This window comes from Atta colombica, unplaced genomic scaffold, assembly GCF_001594045.1.
Source record: "Atta colombica isolate Treedump-2 unplaced genomic scaffold, Acol1.0 scaffold107, whole genome shotgun sequence".
Lineage (NCBI taxonomy): Eukaryota > Metazoa > Arthropoda > Insecta > Hymenoptera > Formicidae > Atta > Atta colombica.
The window spans coordinates 430,627-450,459 of NW_017259192.1; the positions used below are offsets into that span (position 1 = coordinate 430,627).

The following is a 19,833-nucleotide window of genomic DNA, read 5'->3' on the forward strand; positions in this document are numbered from 1 at the left end:
AAACTCTTTATTTCGAGTTTGTTTTTGTATGTGAAATTAGATGAATTTTTAGTTAGAGGATAGACTATGATATAATTCTATAAACTATGATATAATTCTCCTATAATAATTCTACTATATGATTCACATCAAATTTACATTCAAAATTCGTCGTTGGTTTATATGTGTTCCTGCAAATCATCACGTTCGTCTGATGTATATATTATTTCAGCTGTATAACTCTTCCTTTCTCGCGTATCATTCGCACAGCTATCACAGTAAACTTGACGATTAATTGCTTGTTCGGGCAGTCGAGTAAGTTGATAAAATCGACAATCGATTTATGGCACGTATTTGCTGCATGATGTATGTCATCGAAGGGGATAGGAATACCGTGATTTTTCTATTACTAGCACTTTGCTCCAAGAGGATCCGAAACAACTTTCACTTGATAGATAATAATAGTCGATTTATTCTCTTTTCCGCGTGTCACACTGCGTCATTATATGATTACCAGCCACGCATTCGAAGTTTTCTTTTCTAATTATTCACATCCGTAAAGACAGTAGAAAGCATTTCTAGGGGCACTTTAGTTACGCTCGAAGCAGATGTGCAACATTCTGAGAAATTCCGGAAGAAACTTACAGCCCTAAATTGCCTCGGGGAATGATGCATCCGGTATACGTGCACCGCCGGCTAAGTGGTATTTATTAAGATTAGAAACTGGGTTAATATTGCTCCCTGGATGAGCCGCTACTCAAGTGAAAGCTCCAGCGGCTGAAGTTAATATATCGCCGCGTTGCGCAAACGTATTGTTAATTTCTCCGCTCGACTGCATGCTACACGTATACCGTGCATAGAAAACGATTAATTTTATTTAATTCTCTTACCTGTTGGCAGACTGATCCGATGCTTCCAAAAACGAGGGACAGGTGACAAGCAAAATCCAGACGATCTTGAGATAACTTCCTCTTTCTTTGTGAAGAAACTTCGATCAGAAGCAACGAGGACGAAACGATGTTGAGCTTACGGCGAAGGCATTCTCGATGGAGAATGTTCCCTATCTTGTTGTTTCTCGGACTAATCTGCAGCGCCGAATTGGCACCTGCCCGCTTACCTGAAGAAATATCATCAGCACCATCATCATCATCGACACCCAAAAAGAAGGACATTGACTTTCTGGGCGATTTCTGGCAAGCATTGCTCCTGGTGGATCCACAAAGCGGCTTTCAACCCAGTCTGGACTCTCGAAGAATAACGCCGAAGAGCGTGTTTATCGCACCGGGAGTGTTACCTGCTTGCGCAGAAGGTTATCACGCGGACAAGATGGGTAGGTGCGTTAAAAGCATAAGCATTAACGCGACTGCGCACAAGGATTTCCTTCTGGAACGACTTAAGCTCATGTTTAGTAGTGCACAAACTGTCAAGAATGATCAGAAAAAGTCGACTGGTCCCTTGCAGCTTAACATCCCTCTGCAGCTTAACATTCCTGTGGTGTCCGACACCAATCCTCAGTCGACGGAGATCGAAGTTGAAGAAACGTTCTTGAAAAACCAGCCGATCGCGGCGCCGACTCGCAATGAAACTTATTTCTCAGCAGACGAAGAGAAAATGAAGTTGCCTATGACATTGTACGAATTGAAGAACGACACGACCTTGGACGAAGAAGAATTCTTTTTTGGAAATTCCAATGTCGATGATATTGGAAAAAAGCTTCCAGCGACAGTTCCAGTAACGGAATTGGTCGAGGAAACGAATGACACCAATTTTTCGGAAGTGGTGGATTACAAGATTCCAATAGATTTGAAAACAGTGTTGAATTCCTCGAGTGTGAAGAGAATTGACATCAGTGGCAGTACAGAAGAAAGCGTCTTGATAACGGAGAAGCGAGAGAGCTCCACCGAGTCGTCACCAGCATTAGTGCTGCTAATCTCGCCTACAAAACTGACGAACGTAGTGGACGATCTGTTGCTGACGCAGAACGATACCGCCGAAGAGGTTGTGCAGATGTTCAATTTCACCTCAAACGCCAACGAAAGCGTCACTACTGGTGCACCCGATTCCGCGCTTCCTATGAAGCAAACGACATCGATTCCGATAAACGAGCAACGAGACAACGAAACGTATGTGAAAGACGAGTTGATACCAGAAATTTCCAAGCCGAACGAGGAAACGGACTTCCTCTATGACGAGGAAGAAGACGATGTGGATTATCCATATAGCACAGACATACCAGATGAAGACGACTCGGCTGAAGGTGAAGAGATCCTGAAGCATGGAGAGGCCGGCATGACGATTCCCACGGTTCGAAATATCGAGCGCCCGGATCGCGATCGTCATCAACGGCAACAGGACCAAATTGCAGAGCTAAAGAAGCTGTTCAATCAGATCGTAGATCATCATAACGATTCCGCATTCACAGAGGATAAAGATGAGGCGGGCAGCAATGTCTCCAGCGAAGTCAGCATTGACGGTGATTTCATTGTAGAGACGACGCTCTTGGACGTGAACACTGAGAGACTACAAGTCACCACCAAGTCGCCGGACACGGAAAAAGTCAAAGATAGCGAGGACGAATCCAAAAACTTGTTCAGCTCGGAGATTAAGAGTTCTCATGTTATATTTCCTGATAACGTCCACGATGTGGTGACCGTCAGTTCGCACGAACGCAAGCCAACCGAGCAGCTCTCCATGAGATTCGAGAACGAGAAAAACAAGAAACTGGAAAGTGTATCTTCTTCGTACGATTCGCCGGAGGACGATTCGATAACTGAAATCCGTATGATCAACGATAAACGATTGAAAGAGAGCATATTGCAAAAAAGTCCGAAAGATTTCGAATCAAACGTCCCGAGCAGTTCCATACAGAGCGCGATGAACTTGGACTCCGCTGAAGATTTCGTGAGATTTCTCGATTACGTGAGGCGGCCGCAGCAAGATGGTTACGTAAGGTTTCCGGATAGCGGAGAGATAGCCAACAGCATACACAGTTTGAATTACAAGCAGAACTCGCGCTATTCTGCGGACGATGTCGGCCCTTACGACGGTACCAGCACCAAGAGCAGCGTGCCTGTCCGCCAGAAACCAGTTTATCATTTGATGGCGTCGAGTTGGAAGTCGGACTTGGATCACATCCAGGCGACACCCAGTGAAAGACAGAATCAGACACCAGATTTGATACATTTTTGGAGTAAGCTTCCGTTGATCAAAGATCCAGCTATCTATCCCGTTGATCAGAACGATGATCAAGAACAATCTTACAGCCGTTCCTTTCGAACGCGATCGTCACGAAGGTTGAGTCCCTTCACGGAGACGTCGCCGGGGAACAGGGTTTCAATGCAAAAGCGAAAGACACCAATTAGCGTTTAATCTTCTTCACATCGCTTTTCTTGAAAGAAAGGTCTAACTGTATACGGAATTGTGTCAAGTGACTCGAGAATTCCGAAATTGCATCAAGGTAGTTTGCGGATTGTTCGTCGCGTTTAGATCGCTACTGTACGAAGGACTTTATAGTAGATAAGATCAACAAGAAGGATTGACGGAAGACAATCTGCGGCAATCTGTTTGAGAAGTTCAAGAGTCGGTACTGCTTGTATCATGTTTAGTATTTTTTTTTGCTCAGCGAATGTGTTGCAAATCGTTGGAAACTTCGACGATCTCAAGAGGAGTGATCTGAAATCCAAGTATCTTCCCGGTATTGCCTTCCCTTCATGTGAGAAAAAAAACCTGGACTCGCTAAAAGCGGAGGGAAATTTAGAAATGTACTTAGACGTTTGTTCATTATAGTTGCGTCACACCGTGTCGGTAATTAAATTTGCATCCAAAAAAAGATTTTCAAGGAAAATCTCACAAATGCGTTCTGATATCTTATGCTGTGTAATTAATAGTGATAAGCATCGAATAGAGAAAGTAGCGAGGAAGTAGCAAATAGCATGCTGACGCAAAATATTTGCGCAATCGATGACAAATTTTTTCACGTTAATCAGATGCTTTCTATGGAAAGTTCAAACTGCGTCATGCATTTCAAAATAAATCGCTGAGCATCAGAATCACTTATGAATTCATCGCGTCTGACGAGAGATATTAAGTTGCGAAAATAAAGCGTCGCTGTTTCAAACATCAAGGTTGACGAGAATAGATTTGTTTGAACTGACATTAACTAGGCTAATATTTACGAAAGCTAAAATTTTCTACCAGAATGCGCTAAAATAGAAGAAACACTGCCTGAAGTAATTTTAAAATTTTTTTACGAGTGATTTTTTTACATTTTTTCGATAGAAATTAGTAAGGATCTGCAGTTTCGTCACATATTTAATTTCATATGTGATACTTAGTACCTTATATTTTTAACAGTATTATTTTAATAATATAATCGCTTTCTAATGAATGAAACTTTATTTGTACTGTCTGTTTTATTCGTAGACAGGTACTTATTACGTTTACAATTTTATTTGGTAATTTATTCAATGTTATTTTAACAATATAATAATCACTTTTTAATTAAATTTTATTTCTAACGAAATTTCATTTGTATTGACTCTACTTTATTCATATATATAATAGGTACTATTATGTCTATTTTATGATTATTTGATAATTCTATTCAATGTTTTTATCAATGTAATCATGTTTTAATGAAATGATTTTTACTTACAATGACTCTTTCATTTACAGACAGTTTCTATTTTATTTATAATAAATACTTATTACATCTGCAATTTTATTTGACAATTCTATTAAATTTTACTTTAATAATACACTTATTTATTACTTTAATATGACAAATGAAATTAATGAAAATATGATATAACAATCGCAGTGAATTTTAAATATATAACGAAAATGCGGGCTAACAAATTCTTGATAAAAAAATATATCGCTGATTAGGCTATCGTATGATGAAATAGTTATTAATTCAGCTGTTTCGTGTGAAACGTCGTTGATAAATCTATATTCTCTTTACAGCAGAGATAGTTATTAGACTTGTCAGTGTTAACACTAATTTCAAGATAAGAATGTATGAATGGCGTATTCGTGAGCTCGCGAGCGATATGTTGAGCTCATTTACTAACGGAAGTGTTAATGAAGCACAGACTGATCTTTAGAGTTATTATACAGTAGTCGATTTTCGGCCGTACGAAATCTTGGGAATCGTGTTACTCTCTTCAGTAAAGAAATACAATCGTGCAGCATCAATTTCATCGTTGTAAGATTTGCAAAGAAGAACGTACAAAATCGTTCCGGTTACACGATCTCTTGCAAATTTTTAAATAACTCGTTTTTATAAATGGCAAGCGTGCGCGGACATGTTAGATCACTTTTTGCAGATCAATCACAAAATTACACACAATTATATTAGCTAGCCCACAGCGTAGAATAAGTGTTTTTCGGTGTGTGATCCAATCGATCGTTGTTTCACGTTGATATAGCTTCAAAGGTGATTTCTCTCAAAACAGCTATTGAAATCAGTCGAAAAGTTTCGATCATCTTCGTTGTATTCGCTTTACCTTTCATATAGGAAAGATAATTACATTTTGATGACACGTTGTCTCCGATATCGCTATAATAAACGCTCCGGCTACATGTGACATGTAGTAAGCAAGAATATTTAAAGCTTTTATTTATTTGAGTTGTGTGTGTGTGTGTGTGTGTGTGTGTGTGTGTGTGTGTGTGTGTGTGTGTGTGCGTGTGTGCGTGTGTGAATTAGTAATGTAAATCGCAAAAGTCTTCGTAAGTTAATTTTTATTAAGTCAAAAACGTATAGAAAAATTATTTTCACTTTACTAGGCAAATAATTTAGAATAATTTAAAATTAAATACTGTTAAATTTTGTCATTTTATAATACTCTCTTGAGATATTATTTTCTATAGCTTTCTTTCTTTTAAAGTCAAAGAATTTAAAAAATAAAAGAAATCATTGTATCATTGACAAATATAATATTAAGCAACTCCAAGTAATATTTAAATTATTAATTAAATCTTATTAATATTCGTAAATTAAAATTTTTTTAGTAGTAGGTTGTCCGAAAAGTTCGTACCGCAAAAGATTTAAATTTAATAAATGAAATTAAAAATTTAAATCTTCTACGTTTCAATTTTCCTTCAAAACTTCGGCACGAACTTTCCGGACAACCCAAATAATTTGCTTCCTAATTTTAATCTGTTGCGTACAATGTTACTAAGAAGCCGCGACTTTTATTGTAGCAGATGTTATCGAGTTATCATTCAAAGCATCGAGACATTTCGAATCAGCTTTCTTGCGCGTGTTTCCTTCTACGAACTCGATAATTAAGCCGAAAGATTTTACGATATTTGACATTGTGTGGCCAGTAAATCTACTGATCTACATACGTTTCAATGTGGTGTGTAATTTTTCTCCAGTACTATTAAATGTCGATTCGTGTACATATTAATTATATCATTGAGGAATGTATATACGCATAGAGGCATAATATAGGCATAATATAAATAAATAAGCGTTAACAGCAGCACAGTCCCGATTGCGTATTAATCGTGTATTAAATCTTCTTGTATTATTTATAGCGAAATATATCAATGTATATTGCATTTGTCGTGTTGTGCGAGGTCGCCTGTTAGATAACGGAGTAAAGGAGTTATAAAAAAGAATCGCATACGACGCCCGTATGATACAAAATTATTGTGCTCTTTTATTTGTACCTGCCAAACACATCCTTTTTAAATATTACAATTGAAATATTAAATTCGCGTTGCTTACAAAAATATTTAATTTCGCGATAATACATATAATATTATTGCGTATAAATACATATTTTTATCCATAAAACGTTTTATATAATAATAAAATTAATTTTGTTTATTTATCTGAAATGCAAAAATTTGGGAGATTTCAACGCGAACAAATCTATTGTCCTATGAATTCTAAGAACTAATTAATTACATCAGCTCGTCTTGAGACCTTTAAACCTCCTAGCCAAGAAGAATGTCTCAGTTGATTCGTCTCTTGTCGCATCAGGTCTAATTGCCCTGACGCTACTGTAAAATTTTAACAGATTCTGTTCAAACTGTTGCATCTTACCACCGTCCCAGATTTTTACAACGAACGTGCTTTGTGCCTTACTGATTTGTAACGCGAATCTCAAGGCAGCGTAAGCGAGTAGCATTATATTATCATGATCTATCTCTCTTATGCCAGATGCATTTGGAGCCATGTCAGACAAAACGACATCGACCTTGTCCCCCTGCAATAATTTGTTTAGAGTCTCCTGCGTTTTGATGTTCGTGAAATCCATGTTTCCCAAGACAGTCGCACCTTCTACGGGATAAAACGGGAGTTTGTCGACAGCGTACACTCTACCAACAGGTCCTTCCTTCTTGCCATTAGCATTGGTTAGATTGGTGGCGACCTGAGTCCAGCTGCCGGGCGCTGCCCCACAATCCACGACGGTCAGACCTGGGTTGAGGATCTTGAATCTTTCATTGATTTCCAATAGTTTGAACGCGCTCCTGCATCTGTACTTCTCCTGCTTTGCTTTCTCCACGTAGGGATCGCGCAGCTGCCTTTCCAGCCATAGCTGTGAACTGTGCTTCTTGCCTTTCAGGTTTCGCGGGATTTCCTTCAGAAGCACGCGGCCGGTGTGTAAGCTTCTCGTCAGCGAAACGTTCCTGCAGAGAGAATTCATCTCGTATGTAATGCAAATGTGATCTAACCTGTGGCCAAGCGCACGTCGCAAACGCTTAGCACAAACAACATTTGATATCAAGACTTTTGGTGATATTTATCTATCAGCAGACTAGCGCCATACACTCCCAGAGAATTATTAGCATGTACAACTTGCGTTAAATGGAGAATAAATGCGTGTAAAGGCAAACTGTCGACATCGCAGAATTAAAACCCTGGACGCGGCCATGTTGTCTGATTGTCATTAATACATTTTGATTGTCCGATCAGCTGATTAACATCTGTCGGTGTGGTGGATTTCTGCCAGGAAGATTAATTAAGTTTTCTCTCTGATTCTGTTATATATACATATATATGATAAAAATTATTCTTAGAAGTTTTTATAATTTTGTTCTTAGAAAATTTTTAAGAATTTTTTGTATAAATTGGAACACTTCGGAAGAGAAAATCGAGAATGTCTACACATCTTTCCTAGAATTCTTAATAAAAATAGAATTGATGTTATGAGTTAACCACAATGTCAAAACAATCATAATATTCATAAATATTTTTCTACATACATACAATTATCACTCGAACAGATAAACCCAGAATGATAACAATAAAAATACTTTAAATAAAAATCAAATATTGAGTCATAAGAATCTTGTTTATCAAGTATTATTATCAAAACAATAACAAATCAATAAATTAAGATAAAAATAATATTAAATAATAAGGAATAAAAAAACAAAATTAATATTTTAATCGTCTAAATTTTAATATCATAGGATTATCATTAGAGTCTTTAATAATTCCTTGTCAGTGCCTTAAGTAACTTTTTGTAAAAGTGTATGTAATATGTATGTATTGTATGATATTAAATATACACGCATATATCAGGAAAACATTCCACGTACTCACATACACATACGCGACACATGCGCGTGTTCGACGTTTCTCGGCATGCTCGTACTGCTCGTAGCAGAGTACAGTCAAGTACAGCACGGAAGAGTGTCGAGTCGGCGAACCGGCCAACCGGCGATGTGACCGAGGAGCCGCGGAACGAGCTATACACACGTTTGAGGTTCCGGATGTTTTCATCAACGGAGTGATCCACGATGAACCTCACCGCGGGCAATGCGCACGGCAATGGTCTGCTCTACGCCGGCTTCAATCAGGACCAAGGTACGTCCCGTGCGGCTGCCTAACAATGCGTATCGATAGCGGAACAACATCCGTGGCTGCGTACCTGTCAGATTTGCCTTGCTTCCGTGTTCTAACCTAGCCTAGTTTTGCCGCCCGCGCGTCTACGCAATGTTCGTCAATGTTCGTCTCCACGGTAATCCGCGTCGATCTGCGTGATGCCACGTCTCACTCGGCATTCTCAATTTCATGCTGCCATAATCCGGAACGCCAGAGGACCAATTTCGCCGATCGATCGACCGCGAACCTCTTCGTCGAGAAATGTCGGTGACCTTTTGACGTTCGCGCGACTTGCAGCGAATTAACGATTTATTCGGATTTACTTTTGTATAGTCAGATCCCGTTTGAATGATCTTCCCATTTTTGTAAAAGTGTACAAAGAATGAAACGATTTGACACATTTGTTTGTATCTTTCTCTCGTTTGCTTCCCGTCCCATCTCGAAGTGATACCGTTGCACATTAATGCAACGGGTGACTCCATGATTGCACGCTTGAAGTAAGTTCGCGCGATATCGCGTTTCCATGTATGAGTTTATCAGGTCGAGTCATCTTCTGCACTCGTGTCGACATGTATGTATCATAAACACACGATAGTCGATTAATATTACTAAAGAAAGGAAAATGTATGTATAACAGATAAAACTGTATCGCTATTGTTCATGCATTTGCAGGATGCTTCGCCTGTGGCATGGAGAACGGATTCCGAGTGTATAACTGTGATCCACTTAAGGAGAAAGAGAGGCATGACTTTAGCGATGGAGGCCTTGGATATGTAGAGATGCTTTTCAGATGTAATTATCTGGCGTTAGTTGGAGGTGGAGTCAAACCAATGTATCCAACAAACAAAGGTTTATTTACTTTCTGTATATTTGGTATACATTAGGTCTGTTTTTTGTAGTTGAACTAGTATACATTTGTTGTACTTAAAATAAAATATATGTTGGTTTCCAGTAAGAAGTATAAACTGTTTCACTTGTCAAACTCTTCGAGTCATTCTTGTTATCAACTGTTAAACAAGAACAATACTTGTGAGAGCGTCAAGTGGAATGAACCCATAGTGTAACATAGGAATTATTTTATCTTTGTTTAACATTAGCGAATAACATGGATGCAATAATTTACTATGTGTTATAATGTGTTATCTATTGCTGGAAAGTATCCATGTATTTGAAGTTTGATGAAAGCGAAAAAGATAGTTTTAGCAATCCAGTGATAAAGAACAGGCTTATCATAGATACAAGCTATTTACACTTTATGATTGCAGTCATGATATGGGATGATATAAAGAAATTGCCAGCAATTACCTTAGAATTTAACGCACCCGTGAAAGGAGTGAAATTGCGAAGAGACAGGATAGTAGTAGTGTTAGAGGGTGTTATAAAGGTTTATACGTTTACACAAAATCCTCAACAGTTGCACGTATTTGAAACTAATCCTAATCCGCGAGGGTTGTGCGTTCTGTGCCCGAATAGCAACAACTCCTTACTCGCCTTTCCTGGACGAAAGAACGGTCACGTTCAAGGTAAGAGTTCAGTAAAAAATCGAGATCTCGATATATCGTCTACATCAAATATATTACTTAATATCAACAGCTTGTGTATTCAGTTATAGATCTGGCTAATACAGAGAAGCAACCTTTAAATATAGAAGCACATGAAACGCCTTTATCTTGCATAGCTTTAAATCTGCAGGGCACCAGATTGGCCACTGCCTCGGAGAAAGGTACTTTGATAAGAGTATTTGATACGCAAAACGGTAACATGATTAACGAATTAAGGAGAGGAGCGAATCATGCAAATATCTATTGGTAAGCGTAGTAAAAGGAAAGATGTGACGAAACACGTGACATGAAATATTAATTTTTATACATTTAATTTTAGCATAAACTTCAATCATGACTCTACATGGCTGTGTGTGGCCAGTGATCACGGTACCGTGCACGTATTTGCCGTCGAAGATCAAAAACTGAATCGCCAATCTAGTTTAGCGTCCGCCACGTTCCTGCCAAAGTACTTCAGCTCGAGTTGGAGTTTCTGCAAATTTCAAGTGCCGAGCGGTCCTCAATGTATGTGTGCGTTTGGCCAAGATAACAATAGTATCATAGGTGAGCGATGTTTGTGAATTATGTATATTTGTTTTTATCAGTATAGATTAACTTTAACCTCGGTAACTCGTTATCTTTTCTAGTAGGCCGGCGCGGTAGTCAGTTCTTATTTTTAAAATTGTCTTGAATATTTTAAGATATTATCAATCATTTACAGAGCCGTCCTAAAACATTATTTAATCTTGTACAATAAGACTAGACTATAAATACTGGTCTTAGAACTAGAAAAGGATGTAAGTTAAACTGGCAATGAAATTAAAGTTAATTTATATTGATAAAATTACAAGATTTTTAACCGAAAATCATTATATTATATTTCGAGCAATCTCTCACGTTTACAATCTTTTATGCAGTGATATGCGCAGATGGTAGTTATTACAAGTTCGTGTTCAATAACAAGGGTGAGTGCACGAGAGACTTTTATGCTCAGTTTCTCGAGTTGACTGACGACAAAGCGTGATTGGAGGATACATAACGGCGGTGAATTTCTAACCGCGCGACGAGGGACTTGACTTTCGTGTTCCTTCACTATTTTCACTCATATTTTGGCTGAGTAAAAGAATTCAATGGCTCGCAGGTACATCGCAGGTACATGGAGATTGTAACACTCAAGCTGTTTATATAGGTGCAATAAAGTTCGTACCTAACGTTACGATAGAGGACCAAATGAAGAGTTCTATTGACTGTTGGTGATATCGTTCGTTGGTGTATTGTGCGCAGATTTTTGAAAACAAAAAGAAAACGATAATTGACAAATTAAACAGACAAAACTATCTTAAGATTACAGAGATTATGTCAAACTTGTTACACGAGCCTATTCGCTGACGCCTATTAATAGACGAGAGGAAATTTTTAAATATAAACAGAAGGAATACTTTCCCAGGTGATAACGGGAGACATCGCAAGTTACTTGTTGGCGTGATACTCACGTTTTCTTACATTTTAGATAAGAATGTTGCTGCAGCTAAAACTAAAGCGAACATTGACTATAAAGCCTAATCTACAATGTATTCTTTGCTTCCTGTTTCTTATTTTTTTGTCTCTGCTGTTTTATCAACAATCGCATTTCTTGTCATGTGTTTCTTGTCTCTTCCGAAGTTCATCAACCTTTATCTTGGATGACAGAAAACGAAGAAATAAAATAACAGACAAAAAAAAGATAAGAGGTAAAAAGTAATAAAAACTAAGAAACAGCAAAAAAAATTATTTTATTATGAATGTAAAAAGGAATTGTAAAATTGAATTGTCCAATTTGTTTGCTATTTGTAGCAAACAAATTTGCATATTTGACAAATATTTTGTTGCAATAATTGTAGCGAGTACAAATAAGAATAAATATATTTGTTATATTTGCAATCCCTATATTTGCAAATGGAATTTATGCCATAGGATTAGCATTCATAGCAAATATTTTCTTTCCATGAAAAAACAAAGAGCACATTGTAGATTAGGCTTAAAACATGTTTGTGACAAAAAGCAAATTATTTGCCGTAGCTTCGCAGTAAGCGCTTTGCAATGCAATTATATATCCTTATTGATCATGTGTTTCGTAGCCCAGCAAATCTTTTCATTATGTATAAATGCATTATATATAAAAGTGATATACATCCTCTTCGACGATTTTGAAATCTATTTAAATAGATCGTTGTTATAATCGCATCCATTTTGGCGATTCGTTGAACACGGACTTTTTATTTCGTAGCCAAATCATATCATAGATACGTCATATATATATATACATCTACTGAAGTATTATAATTTTTATTTTTACGTTTCCATACATTTAATATAAATAGATTGTTGTTATAATCGCATCTGTTTTTGGCGATTCATTGAACACGATATTGTTTCATAGCCGAATCATATCATATACACATCATATACACATACATCTGAAGTATTGTAATTTTTACTTTATGTTTTTTTCCATACATTTAATATACATATACGCAAGAGAGATTCTACACTTTATATCACACGGATATTACCGCAGATAATGAGGTTGTAATTTCACAAAGAAATTGGGTTTAAATATGAAATAAAATTGATTATTCCACGATTCGGAGTCCTGCACTTCTATTTCTCTAAATAAATTAATCTATGATTCACGTAATGTACATAGCGTTTTCGATGTTGTCACTCTATCGAGCGCAGATCTCCCGAGAAGACTTCGCTCGCTTATGCTAAAAATTAAATTCAGTCTTGCGCTTGAAAGAAAGTGCGCATTTGTTTCACAGCACAAAGAGAGATATTACTTTTGGAATTGTAATATTTTTATCCATTAGAATCTCGACAGAGATTGGAAATTCAAAATGTATGTCACACGTAAAGAGTATGGTGCATAGAAAGAACGATTTTATTGAAGTATTAAAAAATTTAATTAAAAATATAAATCTGAAAATAATTTTGTTGGGCATATCAAGATATGTATAGAACACTCAAGCAACTGTAAAAAGTTTTGACATTTAAACAAGCAGCTGAGATGTCTCATAATTATTTTGGTTTGGACAAAATTATTTTTAAATCTGTATTTAACAATAAATATTTATTATAAATATTTATTAGATACTTTAGCAAAACCGTTCTTTTTGTAATAAATAATTACTAGCATCTGTGCGTCGCATTAAAGAACCATCTTAACGCACGAACGTAAAAAAATATGCAATTATAACAAGGCAAAACAAAGAGAAATATTCAAATATGAAGAAGCGTGTTCCTTGCAGATTTTCTTGAACTTTACTTTCTTTATCCTATACGTGCGATACATGTTTTTATTACCTTCCGTCAGTTTGCAATTAATTATTTCATTTCCGAGATGTACTTTATTTCACGATTTTATAATCACCTCTAAATTGGTGCTAAATAAATCCAGATTTCTAAATTTGTCCAAAAGCACACGATTTTTCAAAATGTATCTACGTCACTGAGATCGCAATTGAATCTTGCGGTTTTATGAAGTAAATTACGTTTCCTTATCTTCGTAATTTACCCCGTAAAAACGTACATTGACAAAGAAATTCTCCATTGCTATTTCATAATATTTTTAAATTTCGTAAGGCTTGTTCACCGAAATCTGAACCGCTTTTGGTACCTCCAGCGGTACGGGTACTGCGTACTTTTTTTTCATAATGTGCACTTCGTGCGTAAGTCCCTTCTTTGTCTCGAGGCTTTTATAAGTACTGTACACCACGAACCAGACGTAAAAGCTCGCGATTATCAGGAAAAAGACGATTAGGCCTGAAAATATCACATCGTCCTTTAATAAAAACACGATAAATATTTTATAAATAAAATCAATGTAAGACTTTTCAGCAAACGAAATAACATATAGATATATCATTCTACCGTTCTCGTATATTTTAAGTAGTATTTTTATAACAGCGACATAATAAGAGCTCAGTATTGCAGAATTTCTTTAGTTAAATTTTTTTAAGATAGAAGAGATATAAAATTTAACCAAAGAAATTCGTGCAGTATGGAATACAAATTTTCGATTTTATATAATTTTAAACATAAATAAGCGAGAAAGATCTATTCAAATAGAACGGATCTTCGTGCTTAATAATATTTTTGCGTGAATTTTACAAATTCCAAGCAAATTGCACACCGATTATTTATTGGTCTTGAAACACGAAAAAAATTTAAATTTTAACTTACGTTGGCAAATATCAGCTTTTCCGCCTAGACTAGCGAGGAAAGGACAATCCTCCTCTACCAGGAATAATGAGATCGCTAGGGCTGCTATGATAGTGATCTTGACTATCATCCATGGCGTCATAAAATGACGATTGCTCTGAAAATGGAATGTACATTATAGAAAAAAAAAAAGAACTTTGCCTAAGCAGAACAATAAGTCACAATAACGTCAAAATGATCTTAAAATGAATCAGAAATGATTGAAAAATGATTTTTAATGGTCATTTTGACATTATTTTGATATTATAATAACTTGTTGTTCTTTTTGAGCGAACTTCAATTATTCTTTCAAATGATTTCGATTACCGTCAAAGCCCCATAGAGAAGTAACACGCTAGAGATGAAATGAATAACTGTGATGACGAGACCGCAATACATCGCGTATTCCAATTCTGCAAATACATAAAATCGCTGTAACAAGAGGGACAATGATTGTTTTGTCATATTTTTTTTTATGCGTGATTTTTGTGCGTCGCGTGAATGCAAGTATTAATAACCGGTTGCGGTGTGATGCGCCAGTTCCAACTTTTCTTTGTTGAGATGAAACGATGATATCTCCTCCAAGGCCTCCCTTTCGAGTGCATCTTCTGTATCTCTCGCCAACATTTCTTGAATCCCCAATGCGTGCGTCACACCCAGAATGAAGAATATCATACCCAACCCGGATGTTAACTGTGTATGAATATTTAATTTAAATCAAAATTATGCTCAGCGAAGCAGATCAATTGTCTAACACAGAAGTTTCATAAAGTTTGTGCTATTACCATTTGGAATATGGCGATTACTATTGTACCCTGCCTCAGGTTGAAGTAATGCATAAAGTGCTTCAACAATCCGATCTTCATCTTGGCTTCTAAGAATTAATGTAGACTAGCACTTTAAACAGTCCTGAAAGTTTATTATTAATTATTGTTTATATAATTTATAAATATTTATAGCATTACGTGTTTATTACATATTTTATATTTAATAAATTATTCAACTTTTCAAAATACGTTTCGCTATTACATATAAAATAAAAACTCTATAACAGAATCTGGCCACGAGATGACTATGAACTTTTAATTGGCCCATAATTTTCATCAAGTTCAGTACGTTAATATAACTCTGTTAGGCCGAAATTACTACGCATTGAAGACTGAGATTGAAGATTGAAAGATTGAAATTTGAACAATGAGGACAAAGAAACTTTATTTTGATTGATCAATTTCTAATATAAAGTAGATTGTACTAATTGTAAACTGTACCATAACAATCCAAGATAGACCTCTAATAAACATCCTAAAGACTTTCAGAAGATATTCCTACATTCTAAGGATGTTCTAGAAACGTTTAGAAAAATGTCTACATCCTAAGGACGATCTCAGAACGTCCCTTGAATAAATTGTACTACGTGGGAAACGTGAAGATCACTTATAAATAAAAAAACAATAAGTACAACAATACATCAAGATCATATCACGTTTCTCATATCACGTGCCCATCTTTTATCGATTAACAATCCATGAGGGTTGCAACCCTCCGTGTAACGCGTTGAGACACACCTTAAAACAATCGAAATCACAGCGATGACGAAAGTAGGTGAAACGCACGTCGCCTACCTTGGCGACCAGGTGTGCTCCGAGTATGCTCGTCGAATTACCACCGTCCGTTCGCAATGAGAATCAATAACTCTCGTCTTGCGCACACCCCGCGATAACGGGACGCTGCGTGGTAGCTTTAATTGCGAGTTATCATTGATGAATTCTTCTGACACTCGTGCGATCGTAGACGAGCGAAAACTAATGTAACGGAAAAAGTAGCGCGTCTCAAAGTCGGTCTCGTCAAGTTCTTGCGACGCGCAGAACGCGAGGATGATTTGGTGGTTCGAGGGGGGTTGAAAACGGCACCTTGGCACAGTAGACTGAGTAGACGCGCACGCGCCGTGGCATGCATATTATCGCATCCCTTGGAGTCGCAGATTGATCATTGTTTATTTACACGCGTCGCGTTGGCGTCAATTAATCGTATGATGTCAGATAATGATTCTTTAAAAATCAAACCTAATTTAATTAAATCTGATTTAGCACGAAGTTACGACGTGATAATTGATTTATTTTTTATTTCTTTTCTTCGAGGGATGATTGATTGAATGTGAGAATATTTAATTGAAGAATTAATTACTGTAAAAAGAGCAATTTTTTAAAGAAAATTGTTTTAATCTAAGTTTAGTTTGATTCTATTTTCAGAAAATTGAAAAGCTAGACTAAGTTGAATTAAAATAATCAGGATTTGATTTAATATTTCAAATACGTAAAATTTAGAGATCTCAGAAATTATCTAAAATTTAAAAATTATCTAAAAAATATATTAAAATATATCAAAGAAATTCAATCAACAGAATTTGGAATTTTGAAATTTAAAATATCTAGATCTAAGGATCTGGATCGATTCTATATTTTGAAAAGAGATGAAAATTACAAAATGAGCAAATTTACTTGGCGTTGATCAATAAAATTCTTGATCAATAAAATAACTATTCTAGTAAATTCATTCACTTTTGTAATTTTTACTTTATTTCAAGATAAAGAATCGACTCTCTAGATATATAATTTTTAAACTCAGAATTCCAGTTTACGTTATTATCTTACTAAAAGTTCAAGTCTAAAAACATAGCAAATAATTTAATTATATTTCAGTTTCTTTCGAATTTCAAAATCTAATTACGAATTCGAGTAAATTTTAATTAAGTATGAATGGGGTTTGCGAACAGCTGCAGAAATTATCCACTCGTGAGTAATGGCTTACAATTCCAATTTAAAAGTTAGTTCGATCAAGTTGAGTCATCTTTTCAAGTAGTCATAGAAACGCGATGCGCGCCCCGGAATGGTAGATTACGAGGCCAAGAGGGATGAATGCGTAATTGTCGCTTTGGCGAGCCGCAAGGACCGCAGGATCGTGACAGTTCGTGACAGTTGTGCAATTAGCGTGATTTCGCGCGTGCTCTCGAGGATTCGCAATTTCGAAACCGAAATGGAACGAAAATATCAGAGGGTTGGTTTGGGGGTGGGCGCATTTCACAATCCTCCAAGGGCGAAATATAGCGAGGAAACAAAGAATCTCATTAAGCGTAAGTAAATGATAACCGATGTTCAACGCGTGATTTATGTCAAAATTTCAATTGATTTTTTTTTATTACAATTCGGTCACGCATTCTGGCAAATGTTAAATATTAGTGTTAATGGAGGAATCCAAGTTATCAATGATGCAAAGAAAAATGATTCAGGAGGCGGTAGACAAGGGCGAGTCCTTACCACCTTCCATCGACAAAACGAAAAAAACGAAAGCTAAAGTCGAAAATTATCAAGTAAATATCGTGATATAAAGAATTTTCTAGAAAATAATTTCAAGATAATATTCTGTAGCATTTTCTTTTAGGTTAAATTTCCTAATGCTTGGAGGAGGCGTTCACAGGATACGATTATAAGCAGCGGTGCTTACGAGAGAGAACAATACAGGAGAACAGCGCCTTTACGTAATAATTAGAAATACTTTCTTCACATAGCAGTCGAATATAAAAATAAACGTACATTGAATAATATGAATTTTACGCAATTAGCCAATAAGGAGAAACAAAAGCGTCACTTGGCATGTATGATGGCTTTTGGAAAGGACATGCCGGAGACTCCTCACGGTCCTAAGATTCTTCACAGGGCTAAACGGGAGCCAGAAATACCTGAGAACGCGGATTTTCTAAACGATTGTAAGTTAGTTACCAACAGTCTACTTTACACTCAGAAAAGAAGGTATATTGTAGTAGCGATTATAAAAATTAAAAATGACAATTATATAAGTTTTATGTAATTTTTATGTAGAATTAATGGATTCTCTTAAATAGCTATTTCATAATTATTGACTAAGAAAAACAATGTATATTAATTCTATCTCTCTTTTATTTCAAAAACGACAGCTAAAAAAATTAAATTTCTCAGAAAAGGAAAAATTATTTTCAACTCGACAGAAAATTATTAATTAACCCCTTCAAACATTATAATGCACATCAAATTTGAAGATATTATCCGTTGAAATTATTTAATTCTATCAACATTATCTGAGATCTGATGTGCATAATAATGTATTTATTATTATGAAAAATAGTTAAAATTAAAAAAAAAATTGATTTTAAATTAAGTTACTTTTTGAGTTGAAACAATTTTTTTAAATTATTCTTTTGACATTGCGACAATTTTGACGATGTTTTATGAAGTTAGAAGAATTCATTTTTTAATATTTATCTAATTCTCTCTTATTCATAGTGATAATCGAAAATCACATTTTTTAAGTTGTGTCACTTGTGAAGTAAAAGAGCAATATAAAACTCGTATATTTAATTGCCATCTTTATAGTTGTAAGGTAAAATATGAAATTTTAAGAAAGTTGTAGGAAACACTCTTTCGAAATTATCATTATTTATGACAATCGTGCAAGCAGCAGAGCTTTCTAAGTTAAAATAGATTTTTATAATGCGCGTTTTCGAAAACTGATGATGTTATGAGTGTTATGATGATAAATTGTGTCCTTCTGTTTCTCAAGTGGCGCAAGGGATTCGCGAAAGAATAGATTTCTTGAACGATATGGAGAATCTCGGAATGGGGAAGAAATATCGACCTATAATACAGCAGGAGATAGCGCAGAAAATACGGCTAATGGAGTCGCTGGACAATCAAACGTCCGATCAGTTACGAAAAGAAGAATTTTATGAAGTTAAGGACGAAAGACCGTCGTCAAAATTATTTCCATTGACTGAACCGGGACAGAATTGATTCTTTCATTGATATAATCTACATGTAAGCGCTATAGTGAGATGCGATTACATAGATCAGATTTTATGTGTGTCATATAATATTATTCAATCAGATATTTTTTATTCAATCGTCGTATTTCAATCGTCTGATAAGCAACAAATGAATTTTATAGATAAGAACGTAATGCCAAGATAATGCCAAGTATTATAATCATAATGATTCAACTGTCTGAAATGTAAACAGATAAATTATTTGTAAAATTATATTCTCATAATATTATTTTGCAAAGTTATATTCATATAGACTTTTTTAAAAAAATAGATGTCAACTTCGTTAAAAGATTCATTTTTCTTTCTTTTTTCTAACCTTTTTATCTTTACTATATATTTTATATTTTATTTTTTATATTTTATATTTCATATAT

General features: G+C 35.6%; 5 protein-coding genes across 9 annotated transcripts in view; 3 read left to right on the top strand and 2 right to left on the bottom strand.

Moving 5' to 3' along the window:
- LOC108691913 overlaps positions 1-3,348 on the top strand; it is a 62,526-nt gene extending 59,178 nt beyond the window's left edge. The window contains exon 2 of the mRNA XM_018199872.1: positions 880-3,348. Within this exon, the coding sequence (XP_018055361.1) occupies positions 997-3,348 (2,352 nt within the window). The 5' untranslated portion in view covers positions 880-996. The remainder of the gene's footprint in view (positions 1-879) is intronic.
- A 3,480-nt stretch (positions 3,349-6,828) lies between these two features.
- Positions 6,829-8,616, bottom strand: LOC108692077 (rRNA methyltransferase 2, mitochondrial). 4 transcript variants are annotated; one of them, XM_018200208.1, is made up of 2 exons: positions 8,543-8,616; positions 6,829-7,939 (listed from the first exon to the last, which is right to left on the bottom strand). In XM_018200208.1, exon 2 carries the CDS (start codon positions 7,638-7,640, stop codon positions 6,900-6,902), a length of 741 nt encoding a protein of 246 aa, XP_018055697.1. In that variant the 5' UTR covers positions 7,641-7,939; positions 8,543-8,616; the 3' UTR covers positions 6,829-6,899. The 4 variants fall into 4 exon arrangements, with proteins under 4 accessions (XP_018055697.1, XP_018055689.1, XP_018055681.1 ...); XM_018200200.1 differs by having other exon boundaries at positions 6,829-7,623; positions 8,539-8,591; XM_018200192.1 differs by having other exon boundaries at positions 6,829-7,623; positions 8,543-8,586.
- Positions 8,617-8,723: 107 nt separating this feature from the next.
- LOC108692068 (WD repeat domain phosphoinositide-interacting protein 3) lies at positions 8,724-12,118 on the top strand. The gene is made up of 6 exons (XM_018200179.1): positions 8,724-8,806; positions 9,497-9,673; positions 10,090-10,347; positions 10,431-10,632; positions 10,706-10,929; positions 11,283-12,118. Exons 1-6 carry the CDS (start codon positions 8,740-8,742, stop codon positions 11,387-11,389), a joined length of 1,035 nt encoding a protein of 344 aa, XP_018055668.1. The 5' UTR covers positions 8,724-8,739; the 3' UTR covers positions 11,390-12,118.
- Positions 12,119-13,570: 1,452 nt separating this feature from the next.
- Positions 13,571-16,467, bottom strand: LOC108692467. 2 transcript variants are annotated; one of them, XM_018200737.1, is made up of 6 exons: positions 16,227-16,467; positions 15,390-15,513; positions 15,123-15,297; positions 14,932-15,017; positions 14,587-14,722; positions 13,571-14,166 (listed from the first exon to the last, which is right to left on the bottom strand). In XM_018200737.1, the coding sequence occupies exons 2-6, from the start codon at positions 15,468-15,470 to the stop codon at positions 13,973-13,975; spliced, it is 672 nt and encodes a 223-aa protein (XP_018056226.1). In that variant the 5' UTR covers positions 15,471-15,513; positions 16,227-16,467; the 3' UTR covers positions 13,571-13,972. The 2 variants fall into 2 exon arrangements, with proteins under 2 accessions (XP_018056226.1, XP_018056217.1); XM_018200728.1 differs by having other exon boundaries at positions 16,170-16,467.
- A 1,023-nt stretch (positions 16,468-17,490) lies between these two features.
- On the top strand, positions 17,491-19,427 carry LOC108691922 (UPF0193 protein EVG1 homolog). Its single transcript, XM_018199885.1, has 5 exons — positions 17,491-17,734; positions 17,841-17,971; positions 18,043-18,139; positions 18,224-18,367; positions 19,198-19,427. Exons 1-5 carry the CDS (start codon positions 17,491-17,493, stop codon positions 19,425-19,427), a joined length of 846 nt encoding a protein of 281 aa, XP_018055374.1.
- The last annotated feature ends 406 nt before the right edge of the window (positions 19,428-19,833 follow it).

Coding starts and splice junctions, on each gene's coding strand:
- LOC108692077 (XM_018200192.1), bottom strand. CDS start 8,586: ATGCCGAGAAACGTCGAACACGCGCATGTGTCGCGTATGTGTAT. Junction 7,624..8,542: donor CATGTGTCGCGTATGTGTAT/GTGAGTACGTGG, acceptor TTCTCTCTGCAG/GAACGTTTCGCTGACGAGAA.
- LOC108692068 (XM_018200179.1), top strand. CDS start 8,740: ATGAACCTCACCGCGGGCAATGCGCACGGCAATGGTCTGCTCTACGCC. Junction 10,348..10,430: donor AAAGAACGGTCACGTTCAAG/GTAAGAGTTCAG, acceptor TTGTGTATTCAG/TTATAGATCTGGCTAATACA. Junction 10,633..10,705: donor AATCATGCAAATATCTATTG/GTAAGCGTAGTA, acceptor ATTTAATTTTAG/CATAAACTTCAATCATGACT.
- LOC108692467 (XM_018200737.1), bottom strand. CDS start 15,470: ATGAAGATCGGATTGTTGAAGCACTTTATGCATTACTTCAACCTGAGG. Junction 15,298..15,389: donor TAATCGCCATATTCCAAATG/GTAATAGCACAA, acceptor ATTCATACACAG/TTAACATCCGGGTTGGGTAT. Junction 14,167..14,586: donor AAAAGCTGATATTTGCCAAC/GTAAGTTAAAAT, acceptor TGATATTTTCAG/GCCTAATCGTCTTTTTCCTG.
- LOC108691922 (XM_018199885.1), top strand. CDS start 17,491: ATGGTAGATTACGAGGCCAAGAGGGATGAATGCGTAATTGTCGCTTTG. Junction 17,735..17,840: donor AACAAAGAATCTCATTAAGC/GTAAGTAAATGA, acceptor GTTAAATATTAG/TGTTAATGGAGGAATCCAAG. Junction 18,368..19,197: donor CGCGGATTTTCTAAACGATT/GTAAGTTAGTTA, acceptor CTGTTTCTCAAG/TGGCGCAAGGGATTCGCGAA.